The sequence below is a fragment of the Schistocerca piceifrons genome, chromosome 2 (assembly GCF_021461385.2).
Source record: "Schistocerca piceifrons isolate TAMUIC-IGC-003096 chromosome 2, iqSchPice1.1, whole genome shotgun sequence".
Lineage (NCBI taxonomy): Eukaryota > Metazoa > Arthropoda > Insecta > Orthoptera > Acrididae > Schistocerca > Schistocerca piceifrons.
This window is the reverse complement of record NC_060139.1, coordinates 239,496,929-239,513,793: the sequence shown is the minus strand read 5'-3', so window position 1 is coordinate 239,513,793 and position 16,865 is coordinate 239,496,929. Positions and strand designations below refer to the sequence as shown.

General features: G+C 39.5%; 1 protein-coding gene across 1 annotated transcript in view; it reads left to right on the top strand.

Annotated features, from left to right (window-relative positions):
* Positions 1-16,865, top strand: part of LOC124777207 (inositol polyphosphate 5-phosphatase E) — an 87,497-nt gene that overhangs the window by 35,513 nt on the left and 35,119 nt on the right. The window contains exon 3 of the mRNA XM_047252521.1: positions 13,021-13,243. Within this exon, the coding sequence (XP_047108477.1) occupies positions 13,021-13,243 (223 nt within the window). The remainder of the gene's footprint in view (positions 1-13,020; positions 13,244-16,865) is intronic.

Genomic DNA, 16,865 nt, shown 5'->3' with positions numbered 1-16,865 from the left:
TTGGGGAAGAATGGTTGGCAGCTCAGAGGGAGGCAGCAGTTGTGTGAGATAGGAATGCGATGTATGGGCCCTGGTGCTGGTGAGTTCGTGCAGCACCTGGCTGTGTTTTCACAGTTGGCCCTGCCTATAATGAGACTGGAGTAGGATATGCTGGGTGGGTGAATTGGGCAGGTCTTGCACCTGGGTCTTCCAGAGGGATATGACACACGAGGGAAGGGGTTGGGGATGGTAGTGGCATATGGTGGACGTGGTGTAGGTTGATTGGGCAGTTGCTTCAGACCAGGATGATACCGACTATGGGAAGTCTATTCCTTTGCAGCTGTGTTTTTGGGGGTGGTGGGAGCATTAGGGGTATAAGAGTATATTGCATGGGAAATTGTTTGCAGACTAGGTTTGGGGAATAGTGCTTGTCTGTGAAGGGTTTAGTGAGATCTTCAGCATAATGGACACTCCAGCTCTCAACTCGTTGCCATATGGGTTGTATCCCTGCGAAAAACCCAGGAGGAAGACGTGTCCAATTAACCTACCCAATACAGACTAATCCATTCCCGTCACGGGCTTGTCCTGTATCTTCACAGGCAGGGACACCTGTGAAAGCGGCCATGCCTTATACCATCTGGATCCTTCCTCTGGTACCAACTTTTCTGAACTACATAGATGGAAGTTTTTTCCTCTGTTCAATCACCTCTACACAAACCTCCCCTCCCCCCCCCCCTCCCCCTCCCAATGTCATTGTATGCTGCTTGAAATCACCAGCTCTCAAGCCCGTGTGTTTCATTTCTATCCCATAGACCTGCTGCATCTCCCTCCTGCATTCCAATCTCACGCACTTGATGCCTCCCTTTGAGCAATCTTTCACCCTTCCCCAACCCTCCAGGCTGCTTCCTGCCTCTTTTTCTCCTCACCAGTTCCATGCAACACAGCCTCTCACCCCAGTCTAACTTCTAACTGTAGTCCTGGCATAGTGTATTCAGGTGACATAATGTAGCTCTCTCTCTCTCTCTCTCTCTCTCTCTCTCTCTCTCTCTCTCTCTCTCTCTGTGTGTGTGTGTGTGTGTGTGTGTGTGTGTGTGTGTGTGAGAGAGAGAGAGAGAGAGAGAGAGAGAGAGAGAGAGATATTTGTTTGTAAGATGGCAAAATTTCCATTTTTTTCTGTTAACGACTCAACACTTCCACTAGTTGTTGAATTGTTAGCTAAATTATTTCATGAAATTGTGTTTTAGCAATAGTTCACACTGAGGTGATACAATATGCAATATGATGCCTAATGTTACTCATACATGATGCAGAAGCAACCCACATCAGTGGAGTGCACAGAAATATAGTGGAAGCGACTTATGGTTCACACTGGAATGACAGTGATTCACTGATACATATTGCTGTTATATCATCCAACACAATATAGAGTGCTGGTTGCTCCACACAACTTTGGTCCTACTATGATACAGGGGGTGGAAATTTCAAGTCTTCCGGTGTGCCTGAAAAAAAATTGCTTTATGTAGAAGAATCTGTCTCTCTAGTTAGCTTCCCAGTTAAACTTTTACTTTTCACATAAAAAAATTTAAAAAAACTGTTTTGGGATTTGCATATGTTCTCCGCTATGCAGTCTTCATCACTCAATTTTGAGGAAACTATTTGGTAATTTTTTTTTCTATCTTATAGTATGACATCACAGCTTCACAGTGAACTGGTTTTGTTTTCACTATTGGCCATAGTTATGGAAATACTTTGCAAATAATTAAACCACCAGGCATATTTTGAAAAATGCACTGGCCAGTTTACGTTTAGTTCATTTTAGGTCATACCTTACTGCGTACAAAATGTATCTAGGATATTGAAATTGTTTTTAGCAGTGGAAGGAGAGCCATACCTCTTTCTGTCCTTTAGAAAATATGTTAGAGATATTGGAGGTTGTTCGCAATGAGGTTGGCAGTTACTTGCCACATGTGAAGCTCTTGCTCTTGCTGTGTCTTGCTATGGAGAGTGCAGAGCTGTCTCGTGTTTCTCTTTTTTGTATGCTATTGATACAAGCCTAAGCTGGAAATGAAAAAACTTACCCAAATTAAAATACGCCAGAGGTTGTCAAAATACACCAGAGGTCATCAGCTGATGATTCTTACTGGATGTTTCTCCTATCAGTGCTCCCTGATTTCAGGAAACTTTGTCATAGATGTAAAAAAGATTTGATAACTAAATTCCTATTACTTATGAACGGGCAGCTGGCTGAAGTTGAGAAGGACATTTGGGATTTTCCTTATCATTGTGGGCTTTTTCTATTTCTTCAAACACACTGGTTGCTCCTACACAGAGTTCACCACTCACTTTTGCACCATCGATGGTGACTGATTTCACTTCAAATCCAGCAAAGTTTCCTCTGAATACTCCTCAAGCCGCATCATATACTACTTTGCGAAATTAAATAGTTTTAGAAATAATATCCCAACTTTATTTATGTTTAACCATTATTTAATACATACCACATTGAATAAAGTAGTATACTATGTGACCTTTCTAAAAATAAACTTTCCATAGGAGCATTTTTAACCCTAGCATTACCAACGGGGGGGCCTCGTAGGCCCACTGACTCAGTTTTTCTATGTTGTATCCACACCCTTTGATATATGAACTTGAAAGCAAAGGTAATTGTTCGTTATTGAATGTACTATTGAGTCATTACAGAATTTCGGAATAAAAATGTAATTAAAATTCATTTACTTGATTTAATTCTCTGTGGGCCTTAGAAGCCCACCCGTTGGTAATAGCAAGGAAAGATTTACGAGGTTGAGTCTCTCGTTTCAAATTCTTACCATGAAACGAATTTTGGCATTGTTGCCTTCAGACATATTATTATGAAGTGGACCATTTTTATTTTCAGTGTTTCTGCTGCTGTTGAGCCAGCAACATGAGTAGACATCGTTTACGTGATAGTTCCATTGAAAGAGTGCTAGAAGAAGTTTTGAACGAATCAGATTTAGAGGAAAGTGAAGTGGATGATGACGTGGAAGAAATTAGAACTGATTCATCGTCTGAGAATGAAGATGAGGTTGAAGCCAATCCACCAGATGATAATGATACGGAATGTGATAAATTCATTGCAAAAAGTGGACGAGAGTATATTACGAAGCCATCTCGACAATATCGGCGTTCTGTACAAAATATAGAGCGAGAAAGAATGGGGCTAGGACAACAAGGAAGAATTGCATCTCCGAAAGAGGCTATAGAGCTCTTTTTTACACCTCAAATTATGAGTCTAATAAAACTACACTCAAATGAAGAGGCTTCTCGACTAGGTATTCAGCACACAGATGAAGATGAGTTATTTTGTTATATAGGACTCTTGCTAATCATGGGTTCAAATCATGACAATAAGATACCTGTCCAAGATTTATGGTCTTTGCTTCAGGGCCGACAAGTGTACTATGGATCAATGAGTCGGACCCGATTTTTCGAATTGACTAAAATATTGAGGTTTGATGATGAGAACACAAGAGAAATTCGTCACCAGACTGACAAGTTTGCTCCAATGAGGGAAATTTTTGAAAGCTTCAATTCTTCACTTCCATTGTATTTCATTCCTGGTCTACATACAACAGTGGATGAGATGTTGTCTTTGTTCTGTGGTCGCTGTCCATTCAAGGTGTTTCTAAAAGAAAAACCTGGAAAATACGGCATTCTAATTCGAATGCTGTCTGATTCTGAGACTAGATATGTGATCAGCATGGACATCTATACAGGCAAGTCAGGAAATACACAGCATTCAAATGGACCGATGGAAATTGTAAAAAGACTAATAAAACCTATTGAAAAATCAGGCCGTAATGTTACCACAGATCGGTACTATACTTCAGTGGAGCTTGCTGAGACTCTATGGAATGATTTTCACCTCACACTTGTTGGCACCCTACAGTCTAACAGACGACACATACCTGAAGAGCTGAAGACTACAACTGGCCGCAGTTTACACTCTTCCATCTTTGCTTATACTGACCCTCAGACACAGAGGCCACCAGTTACTCTTGCATCAACGCTAGTCCGCGAGAAGCCAAAACGACTGCTGTTGATGCTTTCAACTTATCACTCAGAAGGGGTGTTGAATGAAGACTCAAAAAAGACTAACATAAATCTTTTTTATAATTCTACAAAGGGAGGCGTGGACACCATAGACCAGATGGCAAGACACTACAGCACAAAGAGAGGAACAAGAAGATGGCCTTTGTCCCTCTTCTACACACTCATTGACATAGCAGCAATAAATGCATATTCACTCTTCCTCCTCAACTTTCCGAATTGGAAAAAGAATTTGCTAAACCGCAGAAGAGTTTTTATCACTAACTTAGGTCTCGAACTAATAAGATCTCAAGTAGATAAACGGGCACAAAATTTGTATGGACTTCAGAAGCCAGTAATAATGGCAATGGAAAGCATCACACAATGGAAGCTCAGCTGCTCTGTAGAACCATCATCCTCAACAGCAGAACCAGGAACACGTGGACGGTGCCACCTATGCTGCCAAGAAGCTGCATCTAAAAAGATCAAGTACAACAAGCTGGGAAAGTCAACTGTTACCTGCTCTCAGTGCCACAAACACGTCTGTGGGAAACACTGCAGGAAGACAGTGTTGTGTGAAAAATGCGTTGCAGAATGAGACAGTAAATTTTGTTTGCTTCATGTAGTGTATCGAATTAAAAAAGTCGTTTTTATAAGAAAACACTATTTTGAAACATTATTCCAAAAAATATATAAACTGAATCTCGTGATTTGTTCATTTTATTCCTATTATAATAACATCTTTTATTATCCAGTATACAAAAACAATGTCTAAGCATTTTGAATTGTTATTAGAGGTATCAGAAGAAAATAAACTTGATTTATGATAAAATAAATTGTGGTATTCTTTATGGGCCTTTGAGGCCCCCCCGTTGGTATTACATGTAACAAAAAATACATTGGTAATGCTAGGGTTAAGGGCATCCAAACATTGCACCAACTTGCCTTACTGTAATGAGTAGCATCTTGGCAGGAGAAATAACAAGTCAAAAATTGCCTGATTTGTCTGAGTTGCTGAGACTAGTTGCTCCAAAAAGTGGAAACTGCCTGGGCTGATTTAATAGAATTCGTGAAATTTGTCTTTGTGATGAGGAAGCTGGCAAAAATCCACAGCTAAAGTATATTTGATATTTGTAGCATTGTGTGGATGCACGAAATATTTCCTTTTCTTGTACAGTTTTCTGAGCTTTAAGTAATGATAAGCCACAGTAATGTCATAGAACACATGGATGCGTGTGTCACACTATTGCAGCATGTTGTATTGCATATTGCATCGTCTCAGAGTAAACTGCGCCTTACGCTATTGCCCATCACAGGTACAAACTCAGAAATACGTTTTGATAGTTTATAAGTAAAAAATTATTACATAAACATCTTTGCATGAAAAATGAGAAGAAGAAACAAAAGGAATTTTCAGTAATTATTGTAATGCCATGCAAGGCTACATTTTGAGTTGTCTACTGTCAGCGTCATTTTTCTTTTTCAGAGCATCATTCGCTTTCTTTGCGTGATTACATAACTTATTGACTGGGCAGTATTCAGTATACTCAATTGTATTGTCTACAGGTGAATAAATAAAAAAAATGCGACTAACAATATTATGACATATCTAAAAACAAAGATGATGTAACTTACCAAACGAAAGCGTTGGTATGTTGATAGACACACTAACAAACACAAACACACAGACAATTTCTGAATTTTGTGTGTGTGTGTGTGTGTTTGTTTGTTTGTCAGTGTCTCTATCAACATACCAATGTTTTCGTTTGGTAAGTTACATCTAAAAACAAAGATGATGTATTTTTCCCATGTGGAATGTTTCCTTCTATTATATTCATATCATTAATTTGAACCTAACAATATTATGAAAAATTTAGAATGCAGATCAACATAAAGACGGGACATTGAGTTGCAGACAGGTATGATGAAAAGACAGTTATGTACAAGTTTTCAGCCAAAACCTTTTTAAAGAAAGAAAAATTCACATAAGCAAGCTCACTTCACGTACGACACACACACACACACACACACACACACACACACACACACACACACTTAAAACTGGTATCTCCTTCGACTCCAGCTGGACTGAATTGAATTAATTTGACATGCTCTGTAGGCTCTGCCACATCAAAATGTTTCTTTGATTGTCTTATTGCAGAAACAATTTTCCTTTTCTTGCAGGTGTTTTATAAAACTCATGTTAAGTTCAACACCTAACAATTTCAATAGATGGGTAACGTAAACAATCCTGTCGGTTACTTGTATTACACTTGTTTCACTCCTTTAAATTAGTTTTTGTCATCAGGAAAACCTTGCAGTACTCACATTTAGTTCCCTTAGTATAATTATATGAACAGTAACCACTAAGGTAAACCAGCAGAGGTCATATCAACTCATCCAAAATCTCAGTATCATCATCCACTTCTGCATTTAAACATTGAGGATAATTAACGGTTTGTTAAGTGAATAAAAGTCATCTCTTGTAATATGAATATTTCCATAATCATGTTGCTTAAAAATAAGAGAATGGTAATTGTGGCTGTCTCATTTACTTGTGGATGTCTCATTTACTTTGTGTTTCAAGTACCTGACAAATAACTCATGCACAGAAGGACTATAGACCATCTCAACTTCCACAGTATCTTAATCAAAAATCAGTTTGGTTTTCGTGCTGGTCTTTGTACTGAGCAGGCAATATTCTCTTTCAGCAACCAAGTTTTGGGATCCATTAACAAAGAAATTTCTCCAGTGGGTATTTTTTGTGATCTTACAAAAACCTTTGGCTGTGTAAATCACCAAATTTTTTTGAAAAAGGCAGAATACTATGGTTTAGGTGGTACTGTTGGCTTATGGCTACAATCATATCTAAAGGATCGGAAGCAGACTGTAGTGCTAAATGGCTCTTCTGGAGAACCTGCCTCGTCTGAATGGGGCACGATAACGTGTGGTGTGCCTCAAGGCTCCGTTTTAGGTGCACTGCTTTTCCTCATCTTCATTAATGATCTTCCTCTTTGTTCTGAGACAAACAGCAAATTTACCCTGTTTGTTGATGATACCACAATTCTAATTGACGATTTGATAGATCACAATCTTGAACAAACTACAAATACTGTTTTTAATGACATCTTAAATTGGTTCTCCTCAAATGGTCTCTCAGTGCAAATAAAACTCATTATATGAGGTTCCACACATCACAAAGTAATCTCGATGAAATTAACATAAAGTGTAGAGATCAACCAATACAGAAAGTTGAAGATACAAAATTCCTGGGTGCTTATATAGACAGCAAATGTAATTGGTCAGTTCACATTCTTCATCTACGTAAAAAACTTAGCTCGGCAACATTTGCATCATGGGTAATTTCTTCAGTGGCTGAAGTTGACACCATTAAGGTTGCCTACTTTGCCTACTTCCACTCATTGATGTCATATGCTATCATATTCTGGCCATCCAAAAGAAAAAAAAAAAAAGGCAATCAGAATAATGTGTGGGGTCCATCAAAGACACTCTTGTAGGCACTTGGTTCGGAAGATAGGTATTCTAACAACTGCCTCACAGTATATTTTTTCCTTGCTGACCTTTGTGTGCAAAAATTATTCTATCTACCAAGACAACAGTAAATTCCATTGCTATAACACCAGAAACAAAAACAATCTACATTTCGAACTGAAACATCTCACTATGGTACAAGAAGGAGTGTACTACTCCAGCATTAAGCTGTTCAATGCTCTCCCACTACATATCAAATGTGTTCATACAGAACTGCCAAAATTTAAACAAGTTCTCAAAGATTACGTGACAGAGAAATCTTTTTATACTGTGGATGAATATTTGAAAGAAAATGTATACCATCATTAAACTTATTGTGTCTAGAAGTAGTTCAATTGATTTTATTGTGCATTTCAGCATTAGCACACTTTTTGTAAGAACAGATTGGCTGTACCTGTATTTTCTCTTGTAGACCTAATGTCTGATTTAACTTTGTGCTCTTATTTTTAACCTTTATTTGAAACTCCTTTTTCTGTTAAATGGTTGTTATGTTATCTAGCTGACATTGCATCTATTACTGTATTTATAGTATGTCTTACTTAAACTATGTACAATTTGGCATTGAACTGCACTTGTATTTATTGTAAGTTTAAATTGAAACCTGTACAATTTGACACGTTCCATATCCTTGTGATTGACTCACTAACTGGATCTGCGGAACATGAAATAAATAAGTAAATAAAATAAATAGAAACATGATGGTTTCACTGCACATCTGAGATTTTTTTCAAGCATATTTTCTAAACTCACCATATAGCAGAGATGTTGAGTTGCAGAAAAGCACAAAAAATTGACTGTCACTCAATTAGTTTTCAGCCAATAAGGCCTTAGTCAAAACTAGACAAAATATACACACGCACAAAAATGCAACTCACTTACACATGACATCAACCTCTGACCGCTGAAGCCAGACTATGAGCAGCAGCGCATGATGAGGCAAGTGGGAGAGAGTAAGGAGGAGGCTGGGGAAGGGATAGCGGGGTTGGGGGGTATGGGATGCTTAAGTGCTGCTAGTGGAAATGTGCAGGGATGACTTGGAGAGAAGTTAGGGCAGGTTGGTGCTGTCAGGAGGTTAGATGAAGGGTGGTGAAGTGAAGGGGGGTAGTGGAAAAGGAGAGAAGTAAAAAGACTCGGTCCATTGGTGGAATAGAGGGCTGTGTAGTGCTGGAATGGGAGCAGGGAAGGGGCTAGATGGGTAAGGACAATGAATAACGAAGTTCGAGTCCAGGATGGTAATGGGAACACAGGATATATTGCGGGAAGAATTCCCATTGCACAATTCAAAAAAGCTGGTGATGATGGGAAGCATGCAGATAGTCTGTGAAGTAATAATTCAAATGGAGGACATTGTGTTGGGCAGTGTGCTCAGCAACGGGGTGGTCCAGTTGTTTCTTGGCCATGGTTTGTCAGTGGCCGTTCATGCGGGCAGACAGCTTGTTGGTTGTCATGCCCATGTAGAATTCAGCATGGCGTTTGCAGCGTAGCTTGTGGATCACAAGACTACTTTCACAGATAACTCTGCCTTTGATGAGATGGGTGATGTTTGTGACAGGACTGGAGTAGGTGTTGGTATTGGTGGGAGATGTATGGGACAAGTCATGTACATAGGTCTTTTAAGGGATATGAGCCATGAGGCAAGGGGTTGGGAACAGGGGTTGTGTAGGGATGGACAAGGATATTGTATAGGTTTGGTGGGCGGCAGAATACCACTGTGGGAGGAGTATAAAGGGTAGTTGGTAGGCTATTTCTCATTCCAGGGCATGATGGAGGTAGTTGAAACCCTGGTGGAGCATGTAATTCAGTTGCTCCAGTCCTGAGTGGTACTGAATGATGAGGGGAATGCTCCTCTGTGGCAGGATGGTGGGACTTTGGGAGGTGTTTGGTGACTGGAAAGATAAAGCATGGGAGATCTGTTTTTGTACAAAGTTGGGAGGGTAATTATGATGTGTGAAGGCTTCGTTGAGACCCTTGGCATCTTTCAAGATGGATTTCAATTGGACACGGGTGTCTAGGCTGTGCTGAAGGGACTTCTTGGTATGGAATGGGTGGCATCTGTCTAAGTGGAAGTATTGCTGGTGGTTGGTAGGTTTGATATGGACAGAGGTACTGATAGCCATCTTTGAGGTGGATTTCAACATTGAGGAAGGTAACTTGATGGGCCGAATAGTAGGTGGTGAAGCGAATGAGGGAGATGATGTCGAGATTCTGGAGGAATGTAGATAGGGTGTCCTCACCGTCAATCCAGATCACAAAGATGTCATCAGTGAATCTGAACCAGGTGAGGGGTTTAGGATTCTGGGTGTTTAGGAAGGAACCCTCTAGATGGCCTGTGAGTAGGTTGGCATAAGAATGTGCCATGTGGGTGCCCAAAACTGTACACTGTATTTGTTTGTAAGTAATGCCTTCAAAGGAGAAGTAACTATGGGTGACGATATAATTGGTCATGGTGACTAGGAATGAGGTGGTTGGTTGAATCTGTTGGGCATTGGGAAAGGTAGTCTTCAGTAGCAATAAGACCATGGGCATTGGGGATGTTAGTGTAAAGGGAGTTGGCATCAATAGTGATGAGCAGGGCACCGTTGATAAAGGAACGGGAACTGTGAAGAGTCGGTGGAGGAAATGGCTGGAATATTTTCTGTAGGAGTGTAGGTTGCGGATAATGGGCTGAAAGTGTTGGTCTACAAGAGCAGATTTTCCCTCGCTGGGGGCACAGTTACCAGCCATAATGGTGTGTCCTTGGTTGGGTTTATGGAATTTAGGAAGCATGTAGAAGGTAGGAGTGCGAGGGATGGATCTTTCTCCCACTACCACCTATTCCAGTCCTGCCACAAACATCACCTATCCCATCAAAGGCAGGGCTACCTGTGAAACTAGTCATGTGATCTACAAGCTAAGATGAAACCACTGAGCTGCATTCTTCAGGGCATGATAACCAATGAGCTGTCTGTCCACATGAATGACCATCGACAAACTGTAACCAAGAAACAACTGGACCACCCTGTTGATGAGCATGCTGCCCAACACGACATCCTTCATTTCAGTGACTGCTTCACAGGTTGTGCCATCTGAATCCTTCCCATCATCACCAGCTTTTCTGAAGTGCACAGTGGGAACACTCTGTGTAATATATCCTACATTCCCGTAACCATCTCGGTCTCAACCCTCGTTAGTGGTTGTCCTTACACATCTAGCCCCCTTTCCTGTTCCCATTCCAGCACTATACAGCCTTCTGCTCCACCAATGCACCCAGTCTTTTTACTTCTCTCCTTTTCTGCTACCCCCCACTTTCCCATCATCCATCTAACCTCCATAGCTGCCCCACTCTCCACCTTGTGCCTGCACGCCCCTAGCAGCACTTTACCATCCCCCATCCTATCCTGCTATCTCTTCACCTCGCTGCCCCACCCAGTTGTCCCTCCCACAATGCCCTCCTGCTTGCAGCCTGGTTCCAGCTGCCAGAGACTGTCGTCATATGTGTGTGAGTTGCGCTTGCATGAGTGTGTGAATGGGTGTATGTTGTATTTTGACAAAGACCTTGTTGGCTGAAAGCTAATTGTGTGACAGTCTTTTTGTTGTGCCTTTCTATGACTCAGCATCTCCACTATATGGTTAGTAGCAACTATCCTTTTCATTATACTGTTACATTCCATCCTCGATTTTCCATTGTTTGATTTTTTCTGAATTACTAGTTTGCACTTTAACAGACAGAAAATAACTCTTCATCTTCTTGTAGTTACCAAAATTTGTGGTGGCATTATTTATATGCATCATACCAAAATTTCTCTCTATGCTCAATGCGCTTACGGTACTTGTAGTTCTTCAGATTACTTGCTTAGACACAATATAAAGTCTAGAATTTGCTGTTGTTGGGTTATGTTATCTGCTGTTCAAAATCTGTCTTTTTGGGCAAAGTTTTTAGTGTGACAGTGTTCCACCATTTGCAAATAATTTTAATAAATGAGCTATAATTTTCCAATGTTCATCGTGTTTCTTTGGACTAAATTCATTAAGAGCAATGACTGTAGGTAAGTAAAGAATTTGGAGAGCAAGTGTAACATGATTTTTCTAATGGAGCTGTTTACATATGTTTCAGTGTCAATGTTTTACCAAATTTTAAAAACTTCTCTTTTGCAAGAGTGCAATATTTTCAGTTGCTACCATTATCACCAGAATATAAAAATAAGATTATTTACATTGTACAGCACCTCTCCCATATTCAGCTTACTTAGCAAAGTGTTCATCTCATGTGTTATCACTTTGCCTTTCTCCTCATCTTTTTACACAGTCAAGTTACAACATTTGCGACACAATGTGAACTTTCCTCATCCAACCCTTATCTCTCCTTTTTTACTATGTATATTATTATTATGTTGATGATGAAAGATCAGTGATGGTGAAATTACTTATTGTATCTAAAACTAAGTTCAGCAGGAAATTAGTTTTATATTAATGATGTATGCCTTTGACTCTGATGAACTTATGATCTGTTATCAACAGGGTGGTTGTCTCAACTTTCGTGCTGACATAATTTCTTTAGGTTACCCAACATTTCACTTGCACGTGACGAGCATTGTTGATGATTGGTGACCTGCTACAACTGGTATCTAATTGATATCACTGCCAGAGATGGTGGTTGTATTAACACAACATTTAACTGTTAGCCTCTGCTGAATTTACCTTCAGTTAATATGTAGTGCAGCAGTGATTTGACATAATGGAGCCCCATGTTCGGTTTCTTCCTTCCTGTTGTTACTATGTGGGGAATCATTTTTTTAAGACTGCCATTTACCAGTACAATCAACTTTTTCCTCGCTTGTACTGGGAGATCCTGTAAGTGCAAAAGTATTGTGATACTTTCAGCAGGAGAACTGTAAGTGCAGGCAGTAGTCCTACATTTCAAAAAAAATATTTGAGCCAACAGAGTAGTCTCAAGTAACAGCTGTACATTGTGTGCATTAAGAAGAGAGCCCAGAAGCAGTTAAGAAAATCTACTTATGTTTCACATCTCTTGATAAAATACAAGTTGACAAAACAGTAATATGTTTCTTTTGTCATTGCCACTACACCTCGAAGGTATTTCATTTTCAGAACTAAATATTATTGAAGCTTTCCAGCCTGCATTTTCGTGCTATGTGCTTGCTTTGGAATTTGAATCTTTATTATGGCTCTCCATGGTTTTTGGTTATTCATTCCTTCATACCACAATGTCACCAATACATTACCACTAAATTCATTGTTTTTCAAGTTTATCTTTTTGCTGCTGCAACAGATGCCCTTGTTTAAAAGAACTTGCTATTTTCTAACAAACTGTCTTTTTTCCAAAGTTGCAGAAACTGTTCTGGTCATTCCCTTTTACATACACCCTGTACATCTTTAGTTTCTGTTTATGACATAAATAATGAATGGTCAATGATATTTCAGCCTCCTCCACATGAACTTAATGACTTCATGCTCCCAGCAACTTTAGAACATGTCCCAGATGTTGTTGCAATTGGTACTCAAGAGAGCTATTCGGAGAGGTTTGAGTGGGAAGTGAGTCTACAGGAAACGCTTGGACCTTCACATCTCCTGCTCCATTCAGCAGCACTAGGGACACTGCATCTTGCTGTGTTTATACGGCGTGATCTCTTATGGTTTTGTTCTGGTAAGGACTGTTTTCTCATATTGCAATTTTTTTTTTAAGAGAAGTACTTTTCCTCTATACAGGCTGAGTCAAAAAGGATTTTACAAGTTTGGAAGGATACAGAAATTTATTGAGATAACTTACAGAATTGGTAAATGCGTCATTTTGTAGCAAACAGCCTCAATACCCCATTCCGACACCAGGAGCACCAGTGTAGTTCACAGTAAAAATGGCTACTTTCACCAGTGAAGAGCCTGGTCGCTGTGTGTGTCATGAAGTGAACTCTGCTGTTCGGCATAAATTTTGCACCGAATATGCTGAAAAACCTCCAAGCAGGCCTACAGTTTACTCTTGGCACAAGAACTTTGTTGAGACAGTTTTTTCACTGTGACATGATAAATTACCAGGCTACCCACATGTTGATGATTGCATGGCCATCTCACTTCCCATGCTTGGCACCACTGAATTTGTTTCTCCAGGGTATCATTAAAGACTATGTGTGTGTTCCTCCCATGCCAGACAGTTTAGCCAACCTGAAAAATCGGATCTCTAAGCTGCTGTTACACCTGATTTGCTGCAACAAGTGTAGGAGGAAATTGATTACTGATTGGATGTTTTCCACATCAACAAATAATAGTCACATGACACTTGACACTTTTATGTGAAACATGAGGTTGTTTGTTACAAAATGACACATCTACTGTTTCTGTAAGTTATCTCAATAAATTTCTATATCATTCTAAATTGTAAAGTCCTGGTTGACTCACAATATATTTAAAACTGTGTAGAAACTGCAGTTACTTTTTTGTCTTTGTATGAAATTTCTTTCTTTTCAATTTGATGCTTTATTTCCATGTGAATATATTTTTTGCAATATAGTTAAGTTGTTCACATTAGTTTTGTGGTTATGCACCAAAGTGGTTATTACATTAACTCTTCATTGGAATATTATTTATTTTTAAAAACTCAATAACTCTCACAAGATAGGTGGTTACATTGTTAAGAGAATGACAGATGTCTCTGTGTTATGACACTTAGTGTAGCTAGCTTCTAACTTGGAGGGTGCCACATACTGCTAGCTAGGCTTAAAACAGCAGTAATAATATAGACTCTTGGAAAGAAAAAAGGCAAGAGAACATACATGAAAACCTGTAACAGAGAAATTAGTAAAGGAAATGAGTTGATGTAAGTACTGAAAGAGCATAAACATCCAACCTGTTGGTTTTTATATGCTAACTGGTTTTTGATGTTAGGCAGTGAGTAAGCACTAACTGCCATTGCAGCCTTCCACTACAGTACACTCATGTAAAATAACGGATAGTCTTGTTACCATTTGAGTGGTGCAGTGGACTGCATCCACATTCAGGAGAAGCAAGCTTCAGATTTCCATCCACTCATCCTAATTAAGTCACTAAACTAAATAGTGATGGTGCTCTTAATAGCTCACAACCACCACTACTTACTTTTTTCTTCATTTTCCTAATAAGCTAGTGTTCTGTATATAATGACCTCATTATTGACAAATTGATTTTTCCGTAGATTTCATTGCACATGCAACTCATGCTGATAGAAACTGTTTTCTGTGCCAGTCTTGGAAATCCACCTGTCAGTCATGTGGTGTATAAGGATTCATTGTTTCACAGATTTTTTGATAGTCGAGTGATGGCACTCTATGTGACACATTCTAGGATACTTAGATTGGTAGATTTGATATTTTTTGACAGGAGAATACTCTTGCAGAGAATGTCGATATTATACAAAGGGCTATCGGAGGAGATTTAGTGTGAGCATGCATTTTATTAGTCAGGTTCTTCATGTAGTATTTGATCACACATTTGAGTCTAATGACAAGTACTTCGCATTTGATACTCATCTTTAAAATGAATAATGAGGATATATTGAGTTGGTGCATGAATCAGTACTGCTTTTCCATAAGTTTAATAAACATAACAGATACTTTAGTCATCAATAATTATTCTTCTTCACTATTTACAACAATCTGCCAGTTCTGGGGTAACTTTTCTATTCTGCGACTGTAGAAATCATGTGGTTTTGAGGTGAAGCCCTCGTAGAGTCACGTTTGGAGTGCATTTTCATCAGGAAAGGAAATTCTTTGAAGGTTGTTCAATAGAGAGCAGAAAAAGTGAAAGTCTGAGGGTGCAAGATCAGGTGAATAAAGTGGGTGTAGAATGACTTCCCAACCCAACTCCTGTATAGCGTTTGTCAGTCTAGCAGAATGCATGTGGGAATTATCGTCTAGTAGCATCATTTCACACAGTCTTCCTGGTCATTGTTCTTGGATTGCATCTGCAAGATGTCTCAGATGTTGACAATGATTATTACACCTCAGGGAAACAATTTGTAGTACTTCAAACCATTGCTGTTCCACCACATCCATAACATTAACTTTTATGGATGTGCACAAGTCTTTGTAAGGGGAGTTGCTGCTTTGTTTGGGCTCAACCATTCCTTCCTTTTCCTTTTGTTAGCATAAAGACAATTTCTTGTCATCAGTAATGATACAGGATAGGAATGGTCAGTGTTGTGGACAAGCCAATCAATGACAGGCAAGCAGAGATGCACATATGGCGACCTGCTGATTTGTTGTTGTTGTGATTTTGGCTTACAGCACAAGGTACCTGTAAACTTGATTTTTGAATCTTCCTCGTTGCAAGCAAAAGTCAGACGACAGTGGAATGATCACAGTTCATCACATTTTCCGGTTCTTGAGTACACCATATTTGCTAGTTCTTGAGTAGACTGATATGGATCATTGTGGATTAATGCATTTAAACCCCGAAGGCCTTCCTGAACATGGAGAGTCACTAACATCGAATCGATCCTCCCTGAAATGAGAAAACCATTTTTTTCTCATGCTCTTTCCAATGGCATTATGCCCCGGCTCAGTGCAAATGTTTCTGGCTGCCTCCACTGCTGTCTTCTCTCTATTGAATGCAAACAGAATTAATGTTCCAATTTCTCCAGTTAACACTCCCATCTTCTAGCGTCTGCAGCTCCAATCACTATCTGGAAAGGACAGTGTATAAAGGACCAAGACGTGGAACAAAAATGCTACGAACTTATGTTGTTGTTGTTGTGGTCTTCAGTCCTGAGACTGGTTTGATGCAGCTCTCCATGCTACTCTATCCTGTGCAAGCTTTTTCATCTCCCAGTACCTACTGCAACCTACATCCTTCTGAATCTGCTTAGTGTATTCATCTCTTGGTCTCCCCCTACGATTTTTACCCTCCACGCTTCCCTCCAATACTAAATTGGTGATCCCTTGATGCCTTAGAACATGTCCTACCAACCGGTCCCTTCTTCTGGTCAAGTTGTGCCACAAACTTCTCTTCTCCCCAATCCTATTCAATACTTCCTCATTAGTTATGTGATCTACCCATCTAATCTTCAGCATTCTTCTGTAGCACCACATTTCGAAAGCTTCTATTCTCTTCTTGTCCAAACTATTTATCGTCCATGTTTCACTTCCATACATGGCTACACTCCATACGAATACTTTCAGAAATGACTTCCTGACACTTAAATCAATACTGGATGTTAACAAATTTCTCTTCTTCAGAAACGCTTTCCTTGCCATTGCCAGCCTACATTTTATATCCTCTCTACTTCGACCATCATCAGT